Genomic DNA, 21,959 nt, shown 5'->3' with positions numbered 1-21,959 from the left:
GGGGTAGGTATGCTGTTTTCAGGATAGTTGTTATTGGTAGTTGAAAAGCAAGGAACCTTAAATTATAAACCCAACATTCTAATAATTTCTTCTATAAGTCCCATATTTCAAAAGAGAATAAAGTTTCTAATATACACTAATGTTTCTAAATACAACTTTTGTATTTGAAATTCTTAAATTTATTTTATATAATCTACGCCATTTCCGCTTGGTTGATTACTCTAAGTAAAACGCGCAATGCTCGTTGTGAATTGTGTGAGAAACTGTTAATTCTAGACGTTGTACTATGTACCTACAACATACCTGTTTATTACCTAACTCTTGACAAAGAAGGATACCGACGAGACAATAAGCCGGCTTGCGAATCAGGCTTGTAAACCAACACTAATAAAAAACCGTGTGTGACCTTATGTTGGTAAGTTCCACTGACATTATTTTATGATAATATTTTGGTATAGTATCGCTAGGTCATTTGCGCCCATTCTTGCCATGATCCGTCAATGTATTGAATAAATAGTCCAGGCAATGAACCAAACTACACATCATAGTGCAAATCACCCCCCGCACCTTCCCCCAGTGAGACCCTACTTTTTACTTCTGCGCTATTGACGATATCGCTTAAGAATAATGATATTCTGATGGATAAAAGTCCTGACTTTAAAGATGATCTTAGATTTCAGTTTCGTAAAGATTAAAGACTTGATATTAGTTAATAATTATTTAGTTTTATTACTATCTTCCATGCAATTAAAATAAAATCCAGAAAAAGTATAGTGCCGGACAAAATCCGCACTAGAGTCTAAAAGTCCGGACATGTCTGGATTAACCCTACCTCCAAACAACTTGTCTAAAATTATACCTTAAAAAATATAATCCGTTGAAGTTAAAGAATGTTAGTTTTGTTATTACGCGCACAAGAATTTGCCAAATAAACAATTGAGGCTGGCGCCATGTGTTCAAATCTGCGTCTGATCATAGTATCGTGGGAAACAATCAATTGCGCAGTTTGGCTTTGTTTGTTTTTATAGTTCTGTTTATATATTATATACGTATTGAGGAGAATGTAACGTAGAGATTTTTCTAGAACAGACTTTCGAGATATATACTCCAAGTTGGTCAAATATACGGCGATGCTTTCTTGCGACGTGAAAAGAGCATTTATGGCTATTTTAATTTTTTTACGGTTCCTAGATGACATATCTTAAAACCATAGAGTAAGAATATACTAGCGTATCATAAAAACATAAGTACTTAAACCAGATGTACATTGTTTGTCGAACCAATTCACAGGTGTTGCTATTAAGTAATGTTGTAAGAGGCAAATCACAGACTAATTAACACACTTACCCGCCCATCGCTGTCGGTAAAAAAATATAAACGAAGCACAATTTGTAATGGGGATCAAAAATAAATTTTTTTGTTGTTTAGGTTTACACTAGTACTTCTATTTTGAGGTTTAAATCGAATTACCTCACAATAATGTCCCTTAAAGTTCAAAATACTGTCTTGAAAACTTGTTCAATTCTTACTTTTATAAACTGAAGTAAAATGTTGAAAAAGTCAACATTTTACTGATAAAGATTAAGAAACTGATAAAAATGCTTTATTTATTTTATTGTTATTATGTGACATAATATAATTATTTTCTCATATTTTATGCATAAATACAAATAATTAAATTATCTGGTTATTAATCCCTTACAAAACCCTAACTAACACCTGCGGCGTAACGATATTTGTAAAAGATGCTTATTCAAATATAACAAGCGAGATTACAATTTAAAATGAAAAGGCCTTATTAATTTAGTAATCAGTAGGTGATTTGTAATCAAGGACTTTCATAAGAAGGCCTTTGCCCCCTGACATTAACACACTTGTACACAGATTACAGTGTTGAGAAAATATTAGCGCACCACCACACGAGAGGAAAGCACGTGTGCGTCTCGGGACGCCCGACAGAAATAATAACTTAAACTAATCCAAGTTGAACTATTTAATATTGAAATTGTTTAATTTGAGAAAAGCTTAGATTATTACTTAAATTGTATATATATTAATATGATAATGTAAGGAAAGGTTATTTATTAATAAAATCTTATTGATTATAAAATTAATTTTATTCTAAGTTACATTTATTGAATATGTGCATTAGAATTTTCTGTATGTGCATTGTTAGTATAATTATTAATATTATTTAATGAGATAATTTATAATTTAGTGAGAGAAAGGGAAGCCAGACCGACTAGCGCCGTAACGCGTTACGTTACAAAGCGGTTTAGCCTCCCATAAGAAGTTATCACTTCAAAAAGCGTGGCAATAGTTTATAAGTCCAACATGTGATAAAAGCTGTAAGTGTTAAACAGTTCAAAAACACAATACTTTCCCGCGAACAATAAGTAATTAAAAGTTTTCTAGAGCATTAAAAATCATGTTGTTTTTTGTGGATTACTAATTTGTGATTTCTATTAAATTTTTTCACTTCACTCTTCACTTGATTCACGTCGTCAGCTTAAGTCGGATCAAAATATAACGAACGACGCACGGCGAATGAAAGAGAAAGATTGTGTGTGGCGAAGTGAGTGAAAGAAAAGGGTAACCTTTGACGGGAACATATGGCAGTACCTATTTAATTCGACGTCGAGTCACGAATCATCCACTCATAAAAACAAGACACTTTTGTGTTGCGTGAGCGAGACGAGAGGTGAGGTCAATGACCGAAATTATTTCTACTCCGCGATTGCATATTTTTAAAACATAACTGTTAAGGCAGTTGTTAATTTTTTTAGGGTGAAAGACTATTGTATAGGCAGAGTTTAATATTTTAAATTGAAATTGATAAAGATGATATTCAATTAAAAGGTTCAGGTTTTATTTAAGTTAAACCTTGATTTCGAATAAATGATTTTATCTTCTTCCATACAGGTAATAAAGAATATAATTCAAGATATAATATACCTAGTCTGTCTTCAAATCTATTAAAATTGCCCACAAATTGAACACAGCCATGTCACCATAAAAATGTGGACTATGGACTTATTTATCGAAAGGTGTAGCTTCACTTGCATAAACTTAATAAAATATCGCTACTGTCACATAATCCTGTCAAGGGCGGGATTGTTATTGCAATATTAAAATAATGTTATAATACGGCTAAATGCTGTTGTGTGTTTGTTGTTTCTCTTTAAAAGTTTTTTTTAATAGTTGTTTTTCAAACTAGGTTGAAACATTATCTGTGACACTCTTATCTTAGAAAGCATAGGTTGTTATTGTACCTTTATCATAATATATGTTATAATAACGTTGTATACTATATGCAATATACAATATCTGATTTATAAATATAGTTCTATAAATTCAAGTGATATTTTTGATATGATAAATACTGACATTATAAAATAACAATAGAAAGAACATTCCACGTATAAAAAGTGAATATCCGGACGACCGAGCCTTGCTCGGATTTTTAAGAATGTACAAAACTTGAACAAAAAAAAAACTAATAGGACATCTGCATTCGAACCGGGGTCTTCTGCTTTCCGGATCACCCAATGTCCCATCTGAGCTATAATAGTCTTGTATATAGTGGCGAAATTTACCTTTGTATTCTAATGTTATTGTAGCTGTTGCTCATTCAAACATGGACAAAACCATTTTTTTTTAAATTGAAACCTAGCTAGATCGATTTATCACCCCCGAAATCCCCTGCATACTTAATTTTATGAAAATCGTTGGAGCCGTTTCCGAGATTCAGATTATATATATATAAGAATTGCTCGTTTAAAGATATAAGATAAGTTTGAAAATAAATATTCCTCGTATATAGATTGAAGTGATGTGTCAAAATGTTACTGTTTCAGCCACTTATGTAAACCTTTAAAAAGTATTTATTTAAAAATTTGTGATAACTCTTGTTTATACCTTATTGGCATTTAATGAGCGAAAAGAAAATAAATCATAATTTTTACTGGAAAGACAGTTAAAAATATTAAACTTATCTTATTACTATATAATATTAGACTTGCTTTTATTAGATCTTCTTTTAAACAAGACATGCTTGTAAAAAATTCATATATTTTACCATACCATTTAAGGTCGCATCATACATCAAATTGCTTGTCAAGAGCATGAGTTGTACAATCAATTCCATATCAATCACATTCGAATAAGTATACAAGCATTTAAGTTCAGGATTCGACCTAGCGACTATCTTATGCAGAAACATGATAATAAAGAATTTCTTCGATTGAAAAAAATCACCAAGTTGACTCCAAATCATAACTATAACCCGTTTATCATTAAAGCAGCATTAAAAAAATACTTTGTATCCACGGACGAGTAAAAAAAGAAGCACTTCGCGCAGTGATATTAGCAAGTGAAGCACTGTTATACTACTGTGTGTGTGGTTACGGGGGTACTAGTTACACAATTTTTCTCCCTTAAATAATATGGCCACAAATACTTATATAGTATCGTTTTTACAATTTTTCACAACGCACGACGGCATTTTTAAAATATTTTACTGAGACGCAAACTGATCTGTCACAGTCGATAACAATTGTCATAATGGCCGCCTATCGGCCTGTAGTAGTGTGTGTGCCATGGGGCTATGTATTTACATGTTAATCGGCTTGTTTTGCTTATTTTTCCTTGAGTCGGTCTAGTAAAAAAAAAATTTTCCTTGAGTCCTTATTTTTTTACTAGACCGTGTTTGAATCAAGCATTTTGAGTATTGAATCTCACCCGCCGGTAATGTTATACCATAGACGAATAATATACAATCATATTGACAAATAAAGCATGCGAGACAGAAGAAAATCTCTAACGGAGATACAATAGTTAGAAAAGGAAAGCGAATCTACAGGTAATGTAACCGATTTTGATTGACAAGTAGTAAACTCTTAGCATTTCTTTGAATCAGCTCCTATATATTTTGAACAACAACTAGCATTTACTGATAAATCAAAACGCATAGTCATGCATTATCGGACTGTCAAGTCATCTATATGGTCGTATATTTTATATGTTACTAGTTGACCCGACAGACGTTGTTCTGTATATCTATACTTCTATACTAATATTATAAAGAGGAAAGATTTGATTGTTTGTTTGTTTGCATTGAATAGGCTCCGCAACTACTGAACCAATTTGAATAATTCTTTCACTGTTGAGAAGCTACATTATCCCCGAGTGTTAGGCTATATAACATTTTCAAAAAAATTAGGGATCCCTACTAAAAGTCCTGTAATATAACCCAAGGTGTAAAAATACGTATGCGAACGACGTCGCGGGGTATCAGCTAGTAATAAATAAAATAATGTTTTTTATGAATTTGTCAATAATATATTATAACACAAAGAATAATTTCGTAAAATATGCTCCCTGTTGTTGTTATGAAATTGTTTTACAGCAGAACAGTCAAACCGTGCGTCAAATAATTCTCTCATAGAAAATATGTCCATACAAAACAAATATCGGACGACGGGGGACACGTCAAAGGAAACCAAAATTGTTGTTTTTATTTAATTCCGAACACTTTCATATTTATTCACCTTTTAAACCTTCCCTGGACTTCCACAAATAATTCAAGACCAAAATTAGCCAAATCGGTCCACCCGTTCTCGAGTTCTAGCGAGACTAACGAACAGCAATTCATTTTTATAATATATAGATAGATATTATGACGTAAAGTACAGTAGAGAACGACGTATACGCGTAAATCAAGTGTAAATAAACTGTTTTCGCAGCATGAATACAGAATTATAAATAATTTGTTGAAACTTTGATAGTGGCAATTTGTTTATTTGAACCACTTAAAGGTAACATCTGCGAGTGATATATGAAATGTATATTGGAATGTTGGTTGATTATTCTGTGCTTTATGGATTTTACTATCCAAATTGAGTTAACATGTTAATAGTTAAGCGAAGACTTCGGAGAGTCTAGTGACTTCTGAGAATTTTTATGGAATTGAAGAAGAGTTTTATTGAATTTGTATTTAATACTAGTATAAACTATTATCACATTAACGGGATTAGCTTTGTTGAATTTGTTGAGTTTATGTCCACAATTTGAAAAGTTGATAAAAAGCACCACCAGGATTCAGCCAGAAAATATTACGACTATATTGCTGGAATAACAGGAAGCTTGGGATGCTACAGACGGCTATGCAACTGAAGAACTAAAAGAGGCTAGGCACTCTAGAGAGACAAAGAACCCAATTAAGACAAGAAACAGGTCGAAGTAGCTGCTAACAGCTAAGTGTCTCCACGTGAAGAAATGATTGACGGCAATCCCGCGGAGAACAACGAGGGAATAGAAGGAAGTGGCGGTTTTTTAGTCGATATAGGTCATTAGACCGAGATTGACATACGGGGCGCTGTCATCCTGACCCCACGATACTGTTATAGTATTTTTCTCCTCGAAAAAAAAACACACTCAAACAAACAAACACACCCACGCGTAATAATCAATTCATAAGCCTTTGAAAGGACTTAGTATCTGCAACTCAGGATATCCTAGCACAGATTGTAGGGCCCAATACATTCTGTGATTATATATATTTTTTAGACTTGAATAAATGATTATTATTATTATAGTCTATGTGAATTATAGTCTGTTATGAAAACTGAATCTTATTTCCTATATTTATAATATATTATTATTATAAGTGCTTTTTCGTTATAACTAAAATGCCCAACGTATCAAAAGAAGTTTTCACGTCAAATTAAATTAACTTCATTCGAATAGGTCAAAGAAATACACTAATGAGTGTCAAATTCACTTAATTCATCTACGTCAAAGATATACACCAAAAGTGATACAATTTACCATTTACAGACACTTCAGAGAAGGTTGAGCCTTAATAAGAAGAAGTAGCAAGAAAGTCACTGCTATTCTTTAAAAAATACGTCAAAATCATCTCAAAATAAAAAAGAATATTTAAATACGGCACTACAAAATTAGCGATTGCAAAGAATAAAACTCCTTTAGGTTTCCGGAACAACTAATTTCGCAAAACTAGACAATCTCCCTTTAAAGGGATGAATAAACCATACAGTTTCTACAAAAAGGATTTATAGCGGAGTCCAATCAAATTGGCTGTATAGTGAATATAATGTACATTGCACTTGTTACGACACTGACATTTCAATTACATAATGTAGTGTTGCCAGTAAAGTTGATTAAAACAGCTTAAAACAGATGACACATTAAATTAGCGACACAGTAGGAGCTTACTTACGGTCCCTGTTGATAATGAAACCCGTATTTTATCACGCCTCGCTTGATGCAAATATATTTCAGTGCGATTTACTTGCATGCTTCGTATTACGTGGATACCTATGGTTTTAATCAAGTCAAAGAGAAATGTACTGTTGTCGAACGAATACTATCATTTGCTAACTGTTACCCACGACTTCGTCCGCACTTCAATTAAGTTCGGCTTCCTACGCCGTTTGGAAAATGAGGCAACTATCGGATATAGCAACGGCTAGACTGGTATATTTTGCGTACTTCCACAGTGTTATGTGTTACGGTGTTTTGCTCTGGGGTACGGCGGCCGATATTGATAGCATCTTCATTTTACAGAAGAGAGCTGTTCGCGCTATATACGGTGTTGGAAGTCGAGATTCTTTGCGAATTCTGTTTAAAGAAATAAATATTTTTACAGTGCCATCAGAATATATCTATCAAACTAAAAAAAAAATGGAAAAATATGCATAACTATTTTAAAAAGTGTGAACAGCATAACTTTGATACCAGATATAAACATAAAATTGCTATACCCAGTTTTAGAACCACTAAGGCAACTAAGTCATTTTTGGGAAATTCTGTTAGATTCTATAATAAGCTCCCCACGACCATAACAGAATTGCCTGACAAAACATTCAAGACATATAAAAACTGTTTTAATGGGAAAAGGTTACTAAAATATTAAGGAATATATTGAAGACTAGCTGGCCCAGAAAACGTTGTATTGTCATATAAAGTAAGAAGGAAAAAAATAATAATGAAAATTTTTGGGGTATAAAAAATAGATGACGACAGATTCTCAGGCCTACCAAATATTAAATCGTACATTAAATCTAACAAGTATTTAAACTAAAATTAAGTTTGTTTTTTACCTCATGAGAAGGATATAAAGATTCTAATTAGTTATTCATTTTAAACTATTCTTTCAATTTGATTTCTGAGCGACGCGGGACACTTTAAAGGAAAAACAAAATTGTTTTTTTATTTAATTCCGCGCATTTTCACATTTATTCATCTTTTAAACCTTCTCTGGACTTCCACAAATAATTCAAGACCAAAATTAGCCAAATCGGTCCAGCGGTTCTCGAGTTTTAGCGAGACTAACGAACAGCAATTCATTTTTATTTATATAGAAAGAAGTTTGGAGTAAGGTACCATGCACATCGCGAGTCTCTGCGATCCTATAGCATCCACTGACGTATTTTTAATTACTTATGTAATTTACTTTTTGACGCATTTGCGCACTTGTGAACATTTTATGACTATTTACAGATGCTTTTTGTATGTTTACGTAAATATTTTTTTTTCATTTTTACTAATGTAACTAGATTAACAGTACATAATATGATTTCATTAAATTAAAACTATCACTACGAGAAATTGAACCAAGAATACTGGCAACATTTACGAGTGTAAAAACAATAAAAATTAAGAAGATTTTATTAAAATATAAAAGATACAAAAGCTTCAGAATGTCTCAAGCTGGCGCGCGTGCCTTGTGCACTATGAAGCCAATTTGAATGTACCTGCAGTGAAAGAACTTCGAACGAGAGTTTGTATATTGAGGAAAATGTATTTAATGTTTATCTAAAAAACTATAAAAAATATGGAGGTTTTTATTTTATTTTTTTATGACAATAAGGGATGATACAAGCAGGACGTTCAGCTGATGGTAATTGATACGTCCTGCACATTATCGACCGACGATCTAGTCAAGATCGTTGGAATACGTTGGATGAGGGCAGGACCCATCGTCATATTGATCTTTGGGGGAGGCCTTTATTCAGCATAAAAGGCAAAAGGCATAAAAGGCAAAAGGCATAAAAGGCAAAAGGCATAAAAGGCATTTATTTTGTAAATAGTAAGTGTTCGTTTAGGTTGTCTCCTTACGTAAGGTCTTTTAATATTTTTCTCATTCCGCGAATTAGGTAGAAATGTACGTACATTCTGTGTAGTTTACTCTTTACTTTTACTGAAATAGGGTTTGCACATCAGTGAAAATAATAATATTTTTTTTATTTTTTTTTGCGTATCTTATACAGCGTTACTACGGTTTTTAAATTTTGTGAATGGACTCGTTATAAGGCCCCATTTAACAGCCTTTCGGCTTTACGGGTAGTTTTGTAACCTGTATATGGTATAACTACTACACGATAACCTCCACACGAAATGTCTTGAATGAATCAAAGTACGTGTACAAATACTTAGAGCGGTATTGCCGTAGAACTGGTTACTATAGCGGTAATAATTGCAGTCTCAAGAATGTTTCCCACACATCAGCGCAATTATATTATCATCCCGAAGAGATGATAGCTGGATCATTACCGCAGACCATAAAACGAGGAGCACTCCACAAAATAATGAGGCACGAATTTAAGATGCGACTCTGTAACGAGACGTGTGCCCTCGCATAATATTTTGTACTTTTGTCCTTTGTAAACGGAGTAATTAAACTTTTCGATTTTGTGTCCGCAGTTACAAATGCTTGAATATATTCATCTCATTATTTATTTTTCAAAGTATTAAACATGAGTAATGTATCTTGAGCAAACAACACAATTCGGTATGTATCCTTAGCGAAATAAGGGAGATCATTAATATATATAAGGAATAGAAGAGGTCCTAAAATGAGCCCTGTGGAAACCCCAATTTTACAATTTTTTTTTATGGAATAGGAGGACAAACGAGCGTACGGGTCACCTGGTGTTAAGGATTGATCCAGAGGACCGCTTTCCATTGATATTCACATTTTGTAGTGTCTATAAAATGTATATATATACCTATTGTAACAAGGAGTTCTTATTCGGATATAATAACTCATTGTTATAAGGTTGATGTGTCGTAACATTGGAATAAGAATTTATTTAAAATTTAAAACTAAGACGCGAATGTAAAACGATCGAGATGAGAGACAGTATTACGTAGTATTTACATCCTCTTTGAGAGACATATTAGAGAGTAAAGTGAGAATGGTTGGTCTTCACTTAAATATAATTAAAAGTAAAATATTGTATAAAAGTATAATTTAGAATAAAAGAAATAAAAAGCTACAAGAGAAGAAGTGCTTTATTCTACTACGATCCCACTTGTGAAGGAAGGGTTCACACGTTACAATATATATATAGCAATTCGATCATATTCGTAGCAAAAATATAACTCCACAGTATAAAACTTTTATCTCGCGAGGCTTTTATCAATAATACAATAGCCGACCCAATTCAGTGGCAATGACAGGTCAACTATACAAAATGATAATTTAAAAGCTTTTAAGCTCCCTTTTGAACATTTTACTCAATTTCAATGTTATTTAGGTTGCCGAATATATATGAATATAGCAATATGTAGTATATATGGAGAGAAAACCTTTAGCTCGTCATAAGATAGCCGTTTGTACAAGAAACCAACAACAACAACATTTGCAAAAAGATTTAACACATAACGTCCATATACATATGAAAATAAATAGGCATAACAAGATTTTTTAATGTTTTAAACATGAGTAATGTATCATCTGCAAAGAACACAATTCAGTATGTATCCTTAGCGATATAAGGGAGATCATTAATATATATATAAGAAATAGAAGAGGTCCTAAAATCAAGCCCTGTGGAACCCTAATTTTACAATTTTCCTGGTGTTAACATTATGACTATCACAGTTTCTAGAAAATTCACTAATGTGTACGAAGATAATATATGGATCCAACAAACTAATTTGTTTTGTAAGTATATAACAGTTATTGTAAAATACTCATTGATATAAAATAGCCGCCGTTGAGGCCGTTGAGTCTAATGTATGTTTTTCTCATGATATGATAGATTCAGTAATGAATTATTTATAATGACGATTCAAAAGCGCCCAGTTTAAGCCTATTTGAATATCGTTAAGTTGAATTTGACTATACTGAATCCACACAAAATGATCAAAATTTAGTTTTTCTTCGAGTGATCCTTGTTTGCTTGGTCTTCAGGGACAAACACGTGCAAAAGATACAAATGATTTGAGTTTTATTTAGTGTTACTTGCGCCAATATTTGTCTTTAAGCAATTCGACACGTGTTTCGCCTCTACACGAGGCATCCTCAGGACGTGTTGTCTCGCCAAAATCTGAGTCTCGTGCCAGATTTTGGCGAGGAAACACGTGTTGAATTGTTTAAAGACAAATATTGGCGGAATTAACACTAAAGAAAGTTCAAATCATTTGTATAATTATGGATATCCGCAAAGTAACGTCCTCCTTCAATAAAAAACATGCAAAAGCGTTATTTGAGAAGATAAATTGATAATTTAATAAGTATACTATTCAATTTCATATTGAAAGTCAAAATGTACCATTCATAAGGCTGCATTAATGCTAGACCTTTGGTCAGCGCTGACGTCGGTCGAGCGTAGCGCTAATCGGTACGCGCTGAACAAGTTGCGCTTAATGCTCAGCTACTAGCAAACTTAATTGCGCGTGTACAACTGCAGTAGGTATATTAAAGACATAACGAGTTAGCGGACCGACATACGCCGAACCGACGAGCTCTACCGACCATTATCGTCAGCGTGACGCACAGCGTCACCAACTTATCTATGAACTGATGGGTTTCGCCATCGTCTTTTCATTTGTTCACTCCGGGCATCACTTTTTATAGCTTTCGGCATATTTAACGCTAAAAATTCAGAAGTATATCGCAATAAAACACATGGAACACTCGAAAGTAGTAGACACTGACAGTCGAATGACATTTCAACATGGCGACCGTAGTTCTTATTTTTGCCACTTCATAGATAAGTTGGTATTACTATACCTGTAAGCGCATAGCGATTCATCAACGGTGGACTGTATGCGTTCATATGTTTTCATGTTTTCATATTCTACACTTGACCGACGTCAGCGCTGAATGTCGGTCGAGCACTAAATGCAGCCTAAAAGCGAACTATATTATTCACTAGACACAAACACAAAGGCCGTGAAATGCTGATTCCACGTTTTGTCTTCAGTTTGTGACATAGGTAGTAGTTACTCTAAGTTTATGTTTCCTTTTAAAGTATTGTTGTGTTTCGAGTAGAGTGGTGCCGTAGAAGTAGCTAGTAAAATAACTGGGCTAATGAGACAACAAATTATGTCTCAAGGTGACGAGCGCAATTCCAGTGACGATGATTCAACATGTTGGATTTTTCAAGAACGCTGAACGCAATGCATTAGAATGAGCAGAAATGATCGTCTTATAAAGAAAGTTAAAATAAACTAGATTATGACAGTTATTCCTCTATCAAGTGAGTCTTGCGTAAACTAATTTCTCCTTACAAATAAAATTGGCATAAAGTTATACATGAGATTAACTAAAAATATGCAAAATGTTGAAAACTTTCAGTACAATGATAATTCTGAAGTTTTCGGAATGTCAAGCAGCCTTGCACATAAACACGGGAAACGTTATACGTCCGAATAAACCAATCATAAGCAAAATGTGTATTGGTATGTAACATATTGCATATTCTTGGTTTATTCTCAGGTATAACTTTATGCCAATTTTATTTGTAAAGCCGCTCATGTTTATAACGAAGTTGTGTGTGATATATTTGTACCTTTGTGAATGTGATACTTAAGTTTATATTGTTTATTTAGTACCAAAGCTAACTTAATGTTGTTTCCTCCAATAACATAATATTTACTCACGAAAACGTGTTTTGCAATATAAACATTATCGTAATGTATAAATTTCCTTTGATATTAGTTACTAAGCTATACTTACTCTTGGAATACAAACAAATTATACCTACATACCTACGTAATGCTCATGAACGGACGCTACTTGAACTATCAATCTACACACACTGTAAATAGGTAGGTATATACATCGTGTTTATATTTAATTCCACTTACTTTACGGTTATAATCTATAATACGAGTAGCTAAAAAGAAAAAGTCCAAGAAACATGTGTTCTAAAATGCATAATGGGTGTAAAAATGTTTTTTCACTTCTCATACTCTGAAACTGCTTATTTGTGCACGATATAGGCTGCACAAAATCGATTTTTGTGCACAAGTGCATAAACGTATCTACTCATAAATGTATCTATATTAAGGCAAAGAAAATGAGCTATACAGCCAAACACAATAATTTTTTTTTTATTTAATTAAGTTCAGTTTTCTAAGACATAAAAGATATAAAAAGTAAATTAAAATACGGTAGGTTATTTAATTACTTAAAAAAATATATATATTACAAAATTAATTTAATAGTAGGCTGTATAGGTCTGGAGCCCAAGCCTAATATCAATGTCGTAAGATTAACAAAAAAGCGGCGGGAAACAGGTCTTGATTTTTCGTGCGTTTATAAATTTCTTCAAATTTGCTAAAATTGTTAAAAAAAAATGTCCTTGTTATACTAACGTTTTATTTCCTCGCAATTGAAATGAAAAGCAGAGTTTATAACTCGTCCACAAAACCTTTTTATCCTCGACATTACTATCAGCTAAAAGTCTCGGTGGTGGTGATGAAAATTTTTCGTTTTGTGCACTCGTTGTAAAATCTACTATTTCTCAAACATGCATGGAAATATTGTCATTATTTTCGAAAAGAGAACACGCGAAGTATCAAATTTTTGGACAAAGAAAAACAAATCCATTAAGGAGCGTTTTTTGAATTTGAAATATTACAACGCTCCTGCAATCTTGTATGAAACGGCGTGCTGGGGTTAATAAATACTCTTTGATCGGATCTCTTTTGTCATTCTTGGCATACCATAGTCTCTTTGCTAAGTACAAATTACGTTTACTTGGCTGTATAGCCATAAATGCGTTTGCCTGTCGGCACAGATGATAAAAAAATAAAGATATAAGAAACGCAAAAACAATTACAAAATTGAGATTGACATTTAACCTCTAACTAATACAGTGTCAGTAAAATTAAAAATAGAATAAGATGGTTTAAGCCTTATATAATTTTTACGCCTAGATAGTCTGTGACAGCTGTGGACACGTCGAAAATATTACGGCGAACTGTTAACCTCCATTTTCAGCAACGCACACACACTAACACAGTGTCGGTTGTCTAGCAAGAGACTTTATCTAGGCGTATAAATTATGTAAGACTTAAGGATCATCGTAGGAATCATTAACTCAATTCGTTGAAATATTTATTCAACTGCCAACCTTAAAAATATCCCCGCCGAAATAAAATCAATCTTCATTATGAAGCTGAATGCTTAAAATGTAAATTCAATGGCTTCCGAATATAACGATCTATTTCGTTAAACTCTATTAGACAAAGTGCCATCAAATGCGATGGGGAAATACTTTGAGTGTATTTGATGCCGACCCTTACTTGTGAAGATTTAATTTTCTTAAAAGCAATTCATGATTGACTCTCCTTCGTAAACATTCGATATTTTCCGCGCATGTATTTGGTATTTGAGTTTATTTAAAAGAAAATACATATTGGGTGTATCTTTTAGAGTACATAACAGTAGCTTATTAGGTAACTTTAAAACATATGGTATATGAAATTTTGTGAAAAATATTGCTCCGCATAACCATTTTTTTGATACGTATTCGACATTCGTACCGAATCGATACCTCATATTTTATTATACTCGCTGACCCGACAGACGCTGTTCTATAGATAAAATTCGGCAGCAATGTAGTCTAAAGCCTTCGAAAATGTTTAATCAAAGTTATTGAGTTAAAAATGAAACAAAAACGTTTCTGTTGAAATAAAATGATAAGGATTAATATGGTATTTTTGGAAACAGCTCTTACATTGCCGCTTTATAATTGCCTCTTTTTTTATAGTATTACAATGGATACAGTATGATATCCTTTGAGATAGACATGTGCCATCGCGGACTTTTATGTAAACCTATTATATAAGATACACAATTCCACCATTTAGACAGAGATTTCGTTGAAAGCTTCCAGGCGGCTTATTTTTTTTCGCCACCTCCCTGCAAATATCATTAATGTATACAAATACGTATACAAAAACTTAACAAATTATATACTAAAACTTTCCTGGAGAACCACTCTATCCATTGGTGAAATCAGCATGAAAATCAGTGCAGTAGTTTATGAGTTTATCGCGAACGGAGAGACAAACGCGGCGGAGAACTTTGTTTTATAATGTGTAGTGATATTCATATGAACATTTTTAAAACCTTGAAACGCCATAATATTAATTATTTCGCGTATAAATAGCTTTGTCTCTTGTATTTGTGCGAAATGTTTTGTTAATATTTTTTATCTATTGATTAATGTTTATTATTTTTATTTTTGAAGTACTTATTTTCAGTGTATTTATTTATGTATATATATGGAAGGGGAGGACAAACAAGACATCAAATTCTAGCTGCCATTCGCGGTGCTTATTGGACGATACGACATGTATGCCTTCAACATAAGCGCGTACACCTTTCTAATAAACTGGCAACGTTCCTGTGTCTCCTCTTGTGGTCCAAAAGATTGATAGCAATTGTGTTTAATCAACATCAGGCGAGTCCTCAGTGGAAGAGCAGGACCCTCTTCCAAAAAAATTAACACCTCAAGAATTGCTATTTTCTTGAATCGTTATTTGCTGCCGCATTATGATATTTTTTTTATGATGCATATGCTGCAGAATTATTTCGATATAAAAATGAAACAGGTTTGTAATTCGTTGTACTAAAAGCGCCATTCTTTTGTTACAGAAAGTGTAACCATGTCAAGCCGAAGAACATTACATTGGTCATCGCAATCATCAACATCATGAAGATACAGACATAACAAAAACAACCTATTAAACTAATCATCAAATAAAATAAGCGCTGACAGAAAATTCTAGTAAGATGAATATCAAAATTATATCATTGCTACTAACCTGGAATTTCCTACTTATAGCTGCTAGAAGAGACTTTGTTGAAGACGAAGATGTCAGAGCTAGGGAGTTGAGAAACAAGGAAAATAACCGCAACCGTACAACATTTAATAGAACACTCACAGATTTGCCCGAAAGACGGTATCTACGTCATAGAAACAGCTCTAGGTACCGAGGCGATAGACGAAGATTCTGGGAACGTGATCCTGAATTAAGGCGAGACAGAAGAAGAGGCTCTGATTCTGCAGAAGATAACTTAACTCGATCTGAACCAGGCTTGAAACATATGAAAGTACGTAAGGACAAACACGCTAAAGGTACCACGGAGAAGGCATTTGTAAAGAAAAAGCCATCACAAAGTCCAGAAAGGTTGCCATTGCGAGAGAATACTACAAGGTTCAAAGCAAAATCAGCAAATAAATGGCAATCTGGATTTATACCGTACCCGCAGCCGAGAGAAAAGAAGCCAAATATAATATTGATTCTGACGGACGATCAGGATGTTGAGCTGGGCAGTTTAAATTTTATGCCACGGACAATGAAAGCTATTAGGAGCGCTGGGGCGGAGTTCCGGCATGCCTACACAACCACACCTATGTGCTGTCCATCTCGGTAAGCTATTTATTATGACAATAAAGGACGAGACGAGCAGGACTTTCAGCTGATGGTAATTCATACGCTCTGGCCATTATAATGTAGTGCCGCTCTGGATTCCCATAAATTCTGAGCGGCACTACAATATTGCGGTCGTCACCTTGAGACATTACATGTTAAGTGTCATTTGCCCAATCATTTCACTAGCTACGGTGCCCTTCAGATCGGTACAAAATCAAATTCAAAACCCATACTACCCATAATCTAGCCGGCATCCTGTGCAAAGTAGCCCCCACTTGAGAAATTGAAATTGAATGTTCTAAAGATATATCGCCTTTGTGACAAGTTTCAACATTTCGCCTCTATGAAAACCGTGTCATTTCATCATCATCATCATCAGCCGGAAAACGACCACTGCCAGACGAAGGTCTCCCCAAAGATTTCCACATTTAATTTGTATAAATTTATGGTTAGAAAAATTTGCAGTTGTCTGCAGGAAAAATGTATTCAATCAATTTCTAAGCGCTTAACTTAACTTTAGAACATTTTTGACGGAAAGCAGTACTGGTTTGCTATAATTGCTACACAAGCTTTATCTATCGATTGGCAGAAACTACGAATTCACAACTCGGATGTATTGAAGCCCTCGGCTACAATTAATTAACAGCCTTAAGTAAATTGCCAACGTGTTCCCCCTGTTAAACTTTTCCAACATTGTGCAGTATATTATCACTTGGGAGAAAGTCCGATTTCCCTACGAGGGTGCAGTTTGTAGGCTCGAATCGAAGCCGAGGGCCTCGTACACTCGAGTAGATGAATCGCTAACAGTCATCCTTGGTATACAAGGTAATATTGTATGAAAGTTTGAGGTTAAAAGACCATGGGGTCCACCACTGAATCACTGGTGTTGGACTAGATCAAATAGAGACCATAATGCACTCAATACCTATCCCGAATGGCCGAATGGTTTAATTAATATTATAATATATTTAACAGGAGTTCCTTACTGACCGGAGTTTACGTTCACAACCACAACGTGTACACCAACAACGATAACTGCTCTTCGCCGATGTACCAAGCGAAGCACGAGACCAAAACTTTTGCTACCTACCTGTCCAACGCTGGATATCGCACAGGTAAGTCAACGATGACGGTTTTGAAGTAAACACTTCTTTAGCAGCTATAAGAATAGTGCTCAAATGCTTGGGATGGGTATAAAATGTTAAACTCGCGGCAGGACACGTGGCCTGATCGAAAATTCGTAAGACAGTCGAAATTATGGATGAAAACTTTATACTTTTAACTTATTATAGTTCGGCTATTAAAATTTAATGATCGTTCTGATCATTGGACCAGTGGTTGAATCATTGTGATTGCGAAGCCCAAACAGCGCGAGGTCTAGGGATCGACTCTTAAGCCATGAAATATTATTACATATTTTTTTTTTATCTTAGGCACTTGCAGAGTAAACTAGTTAATTCGTGACGAGAGCCTTACGAATACGAACGAACGCTAGCGTATGTGACATCCACGGACTAGTAAAAAAATAAGGACTCCGTGTCACCTTACATAACAGTGTAGCACCAGAACAAGCCGATTAACGTGTAAATACATAGCCCCACTTACACTACTACAGGCCGACAGACGGCCATTATGAGAATTGTCATCGTCTGTGACAGATCAGTTTGTGTCTCAATAAAATATTTTGAAAATGCCGTCGCGCGTTGTGAAAAAGTGTAAAAGCGATACTATATAAGTATTTGTGGCCATATATGATTATTTACAAAAAATTGTGTAACTAGTATCCCCCGTAACCGCACACACACTAGCATAACGGTGCTTCACTTGCTTATATCACGGCGCGGAGTCCTTCTTTTTTTATTTTACTCGTCCGTGGTGATTATTTTATTGATCTTGATTATTTCGTAATTTCATTTCGTTGTTGAATAATTTTATAAATTAATATCTTTTTTGAATCAGTCGTTTTTTTATTTAAAAGGAGCACAAAAGGACATATTTATAGGTCCCCAGACGAAACATAAGAGCGTTATCGACCTTATACAGCAATTCTCAAAATCATATCGAAATGTGCAAAATGTGAGTTCACATGGCGGGCAAGGATCGAACGATTCTACCCATTGCGCCGACGATACAATTTAGAATAGACGTCATTTTATTAAAGGAGCCTTTGCTAGTAATTTCTGTAATTAGTATTAATATTAATGAGTTACTAACGGTAATATATTGCTTTAAGCTTGTAGTAATTAGCGATAATAGTTGGCACTCGTCCAATGTAAGGCGTATGTGGATGGTTTTGTTTTTATATCTAGGAGCATAAATAATCCTTTGAAGTTTCACGCCAGCTAAAGATAGGACTTGTAGCGGGTGTTTAGTGACGGACAAGCGATATTTGACGATGTCCGTTATGTTTTAAATAATTTAATGTTGAAATTTAACTCTGGTAAAGGAAATATTCGTGTAAGAAAGGGTTCTGGAAGGTCAACGTGGATTGTGATGTCATTTTATGTTTCTTGACTTGAAATTCTAATTAGAATTTTTGTAGTTCGTGTGTTTATTTAGATCTTGGTCTTGTATGAACAGATTTGAAATATTTTTTTCACCTCTCCAGCACGAAAAGGGCGCTTTTGCTACGAGAAAACTGAAAGCGAGCGTGAGGCAAAGTGATTTAAATTTCGAACCCCACGTGACCAAACATCCGGGAATTACTCCGCGCTAAAAAAATAAACAATGCGATGCGATGCGATGCGTCTGAAACTCATTTTAGCCTAGCGTATTATCTCATTGTCACAAAAATGTATATGTTACTTATCGAAATTTATATTTATAAATTTTATTACTATTGCCTTTTTAAAGACTTAATATTTAAAATAAATACTAGTCTAATGATATTTATAATAAACATTGTTAAATATTATCTTAATTGCTTCTCTAACTATAACCTATAACATTTTTCTCGCTAGTCGAGGTGAAAAGTTGTATGATTCAAATTTTTGGTTGTCTTGTGCCTTTAAATCACTCACTACCTCAGTGGTCTATATTAGAATCACTCGCTACACTCGTGATTCAATTCTAGACTACTTCGCCAATTCGTGATTTAAACTCAGCACTCACAGCAAAAGATGACTTTGCTCAATTGTTGAACAAATAACTATTTTTGTATTTATATTATATTTCTTACATATCACAGGCGCTAAGCTTTTTTAAAATGCTCCACGATAACGGAAGACCTCGTACAACATGAGAAACCGTTATAACTCTACAGGAACTGCAATTATAAGCCATTCGTCACCCTCCGTATTCGCCAGACCTTGCTCCAACGGACGTCCATTTTTTTCGTGATTTGGACAATTTTCTATGTGATAAAAACTTTTCTTCTCAGGAGTCAGTACAAAATGCTTTCACAAAGTTTGTCGAATCTAGAGCACCACAGTTCTATCGCAAGGGCCTAAATGACCTTCCTATTAGATTGCAGTATAGATAATAATGGTTTTTAATTCAATTTTCCAGTACAAATCGACAATTTCATACTTTAACCCTTTATATATAACTCAATAGGTCCAATATTTAATATTATAAAAAATACACTTATCAAAAATACTATTGATTATAATAAGTTTTTGATTAGGTATGTCTTCATATATGTTGAGAAATTATTAGTTGATATCACCTCTCCTTAGGATATGATGGTAGCTTTTTATGCACATGTAAAAACAGTTACTTTGTCATAATGTAGTTCTAAATCAACACTCAGCTTTACTTAGGTATCAAGTTTTATTTGCTAATTTTGTGTTCATAAAAGTGTTTACAGCCTCTCATGTTTGTGTAAAGTAACACTTTCTAGAAACAATATACAGTGCTTGTAATACAATCGATTCTGATTATCTGTGGAGTACATATCAATGAAACACCTGGGAATTCATAACTGCACCATAAAATGCCTTACATGCCATTACGATGTGTCTTATCGACAATATCAATTTTATATAGCTCTTTTAATTTGATACGTTTTTCTTTTATGACTTCAATGTTTTGGAACGGTTCACCATAAATGAAAGTCATTCGGTCTATGCACTAATACTATATTACTATTATCTGAAACACATTGACAACTGAAAACACATTAGTCACTATGTTGCCGATCTTATAAAGCATCGAATAACGTACATAGTATGAATTCGAAATTCGAAAACACATTTATCACTACGTTGCCGAACTTATAAAGAGTCGAATAAATGTACATCTTATGAATTCGAAATTCGAAAACACATTAATCACTACGTTGCCGATCTTATAAAGAGTCGAATAAACGTACATATTATGAATTCGAAATTCGAAAACACATTTATCACTACGTTGCCGAACTTATAAAGAGTCGAATAAATGTACATATTATGAATTTGAAATTCGAAAACACATTAATCACTACGTTGCCGATCTTATAAAGAGTCGAATAAACGTACATATTATGAATTCGAAATTCGAAAACACATTAATCACTACGTTGCCGATCTTATAAAGCGTTGAAAACGTACATATTATGCATTCGAAATCCGAATACACATTGGTGTGTGGTGGTCGAGAATCAAACCGTGGTGAGAGTCAGCTATAGCTTTTATTCGCAACTTAGTGCTGACTTACCGGGATCCGAATCCGGAACCTTTAGCTCAGTGTTTAGAGGTACTAGCCAGTACACTCGGAGTGCGTCACTCAAATCTTAGCTTATGTGCATAATTTACATAAATGAAACTGGTTTTTAATGATACATACCAAGTAAATAAAAATAAAACCATAAGATTAAGTCGGGTTTGAGCCGGGAAAATAGACAAGTAAATCTTCGCTAAGTTAACATAAATGTCATTTCTGATTTAATACCAGCTGCTTTAATAAAGACACCTATGTCAGCTATGCAAAAAGTAAATTGCTTTTTTATAGCAATTCCCCTTGGGAGCGATGTAATATGATATTACTAGGACATTGTAGGGTTTTGTCATGTCAACCGGGCTTTCGATCACTGGATAAATTACATAGTATTACTTAATTATTAAATGAATTGTACTTTGTGACGTTCCATTTCAATAGATAGCCATTTGTTTTACGTAGCGATAGTACTGCTTCAGTGCTTTATTGACATAAAAAAGTTATTGTAAAGCAATCAATTTTGAGAAAATAAATGCCTTATATGCCTGTTTCGTTGTTCTTCAATGTAAGGATGGTATTTATTGACAAAAATTTTGGTATTTCTAAATATACAATGC

The 21,959-nt window shown here is 33.9% G+C and overlaps 1 protein-coding gene across 1 annotated transcript in view; it reads left to right on the top strand.

The window, feature by feature from the left end:
- LOC126971225 (extracellular sulfatase SULF-1 homolog) overlaps positions 1–21,959 on the top strand; it is a 124,242-nt gene that overhangs the window by 42,629 nt on the left and 59,654 nt on the right. Inside the window, exons 2-3 of the mRNA XM_050817403.1 lie at positions 15,923–16,701; positions 17,680–17,819. Of these exons, the coding sequence (XP_050673360.1) occupies positions 16,061–16,701; positions 17,680–17,819 (781 nt within the window). The 5' untranslated portion in view covers positions 15,923–16,060. The remainder of the gene's footprint in view (positions 1–15,922; positions 16,702–17,679; positions 17,820–21,959) is intronic.

This window comes from Leptidea sinapis, chromosome 23 (genome assembly GCF_905404315.1).
Source record: "Leptidea sinapis chromosome 23, ilLepSina1.1, whole genome shotgun sequence".
NCBI classification, from domain to species: Eukaryota; Metazoa; Arthropoda; class Insecta; order Lepidoptera; family Pieridae; genus Leptidea; species Leptidea sinapis.
Note: the sequence above shows the minus strand (reverse complement) of the source record. Positions and strands in the feature narration are given on the sequence as shown.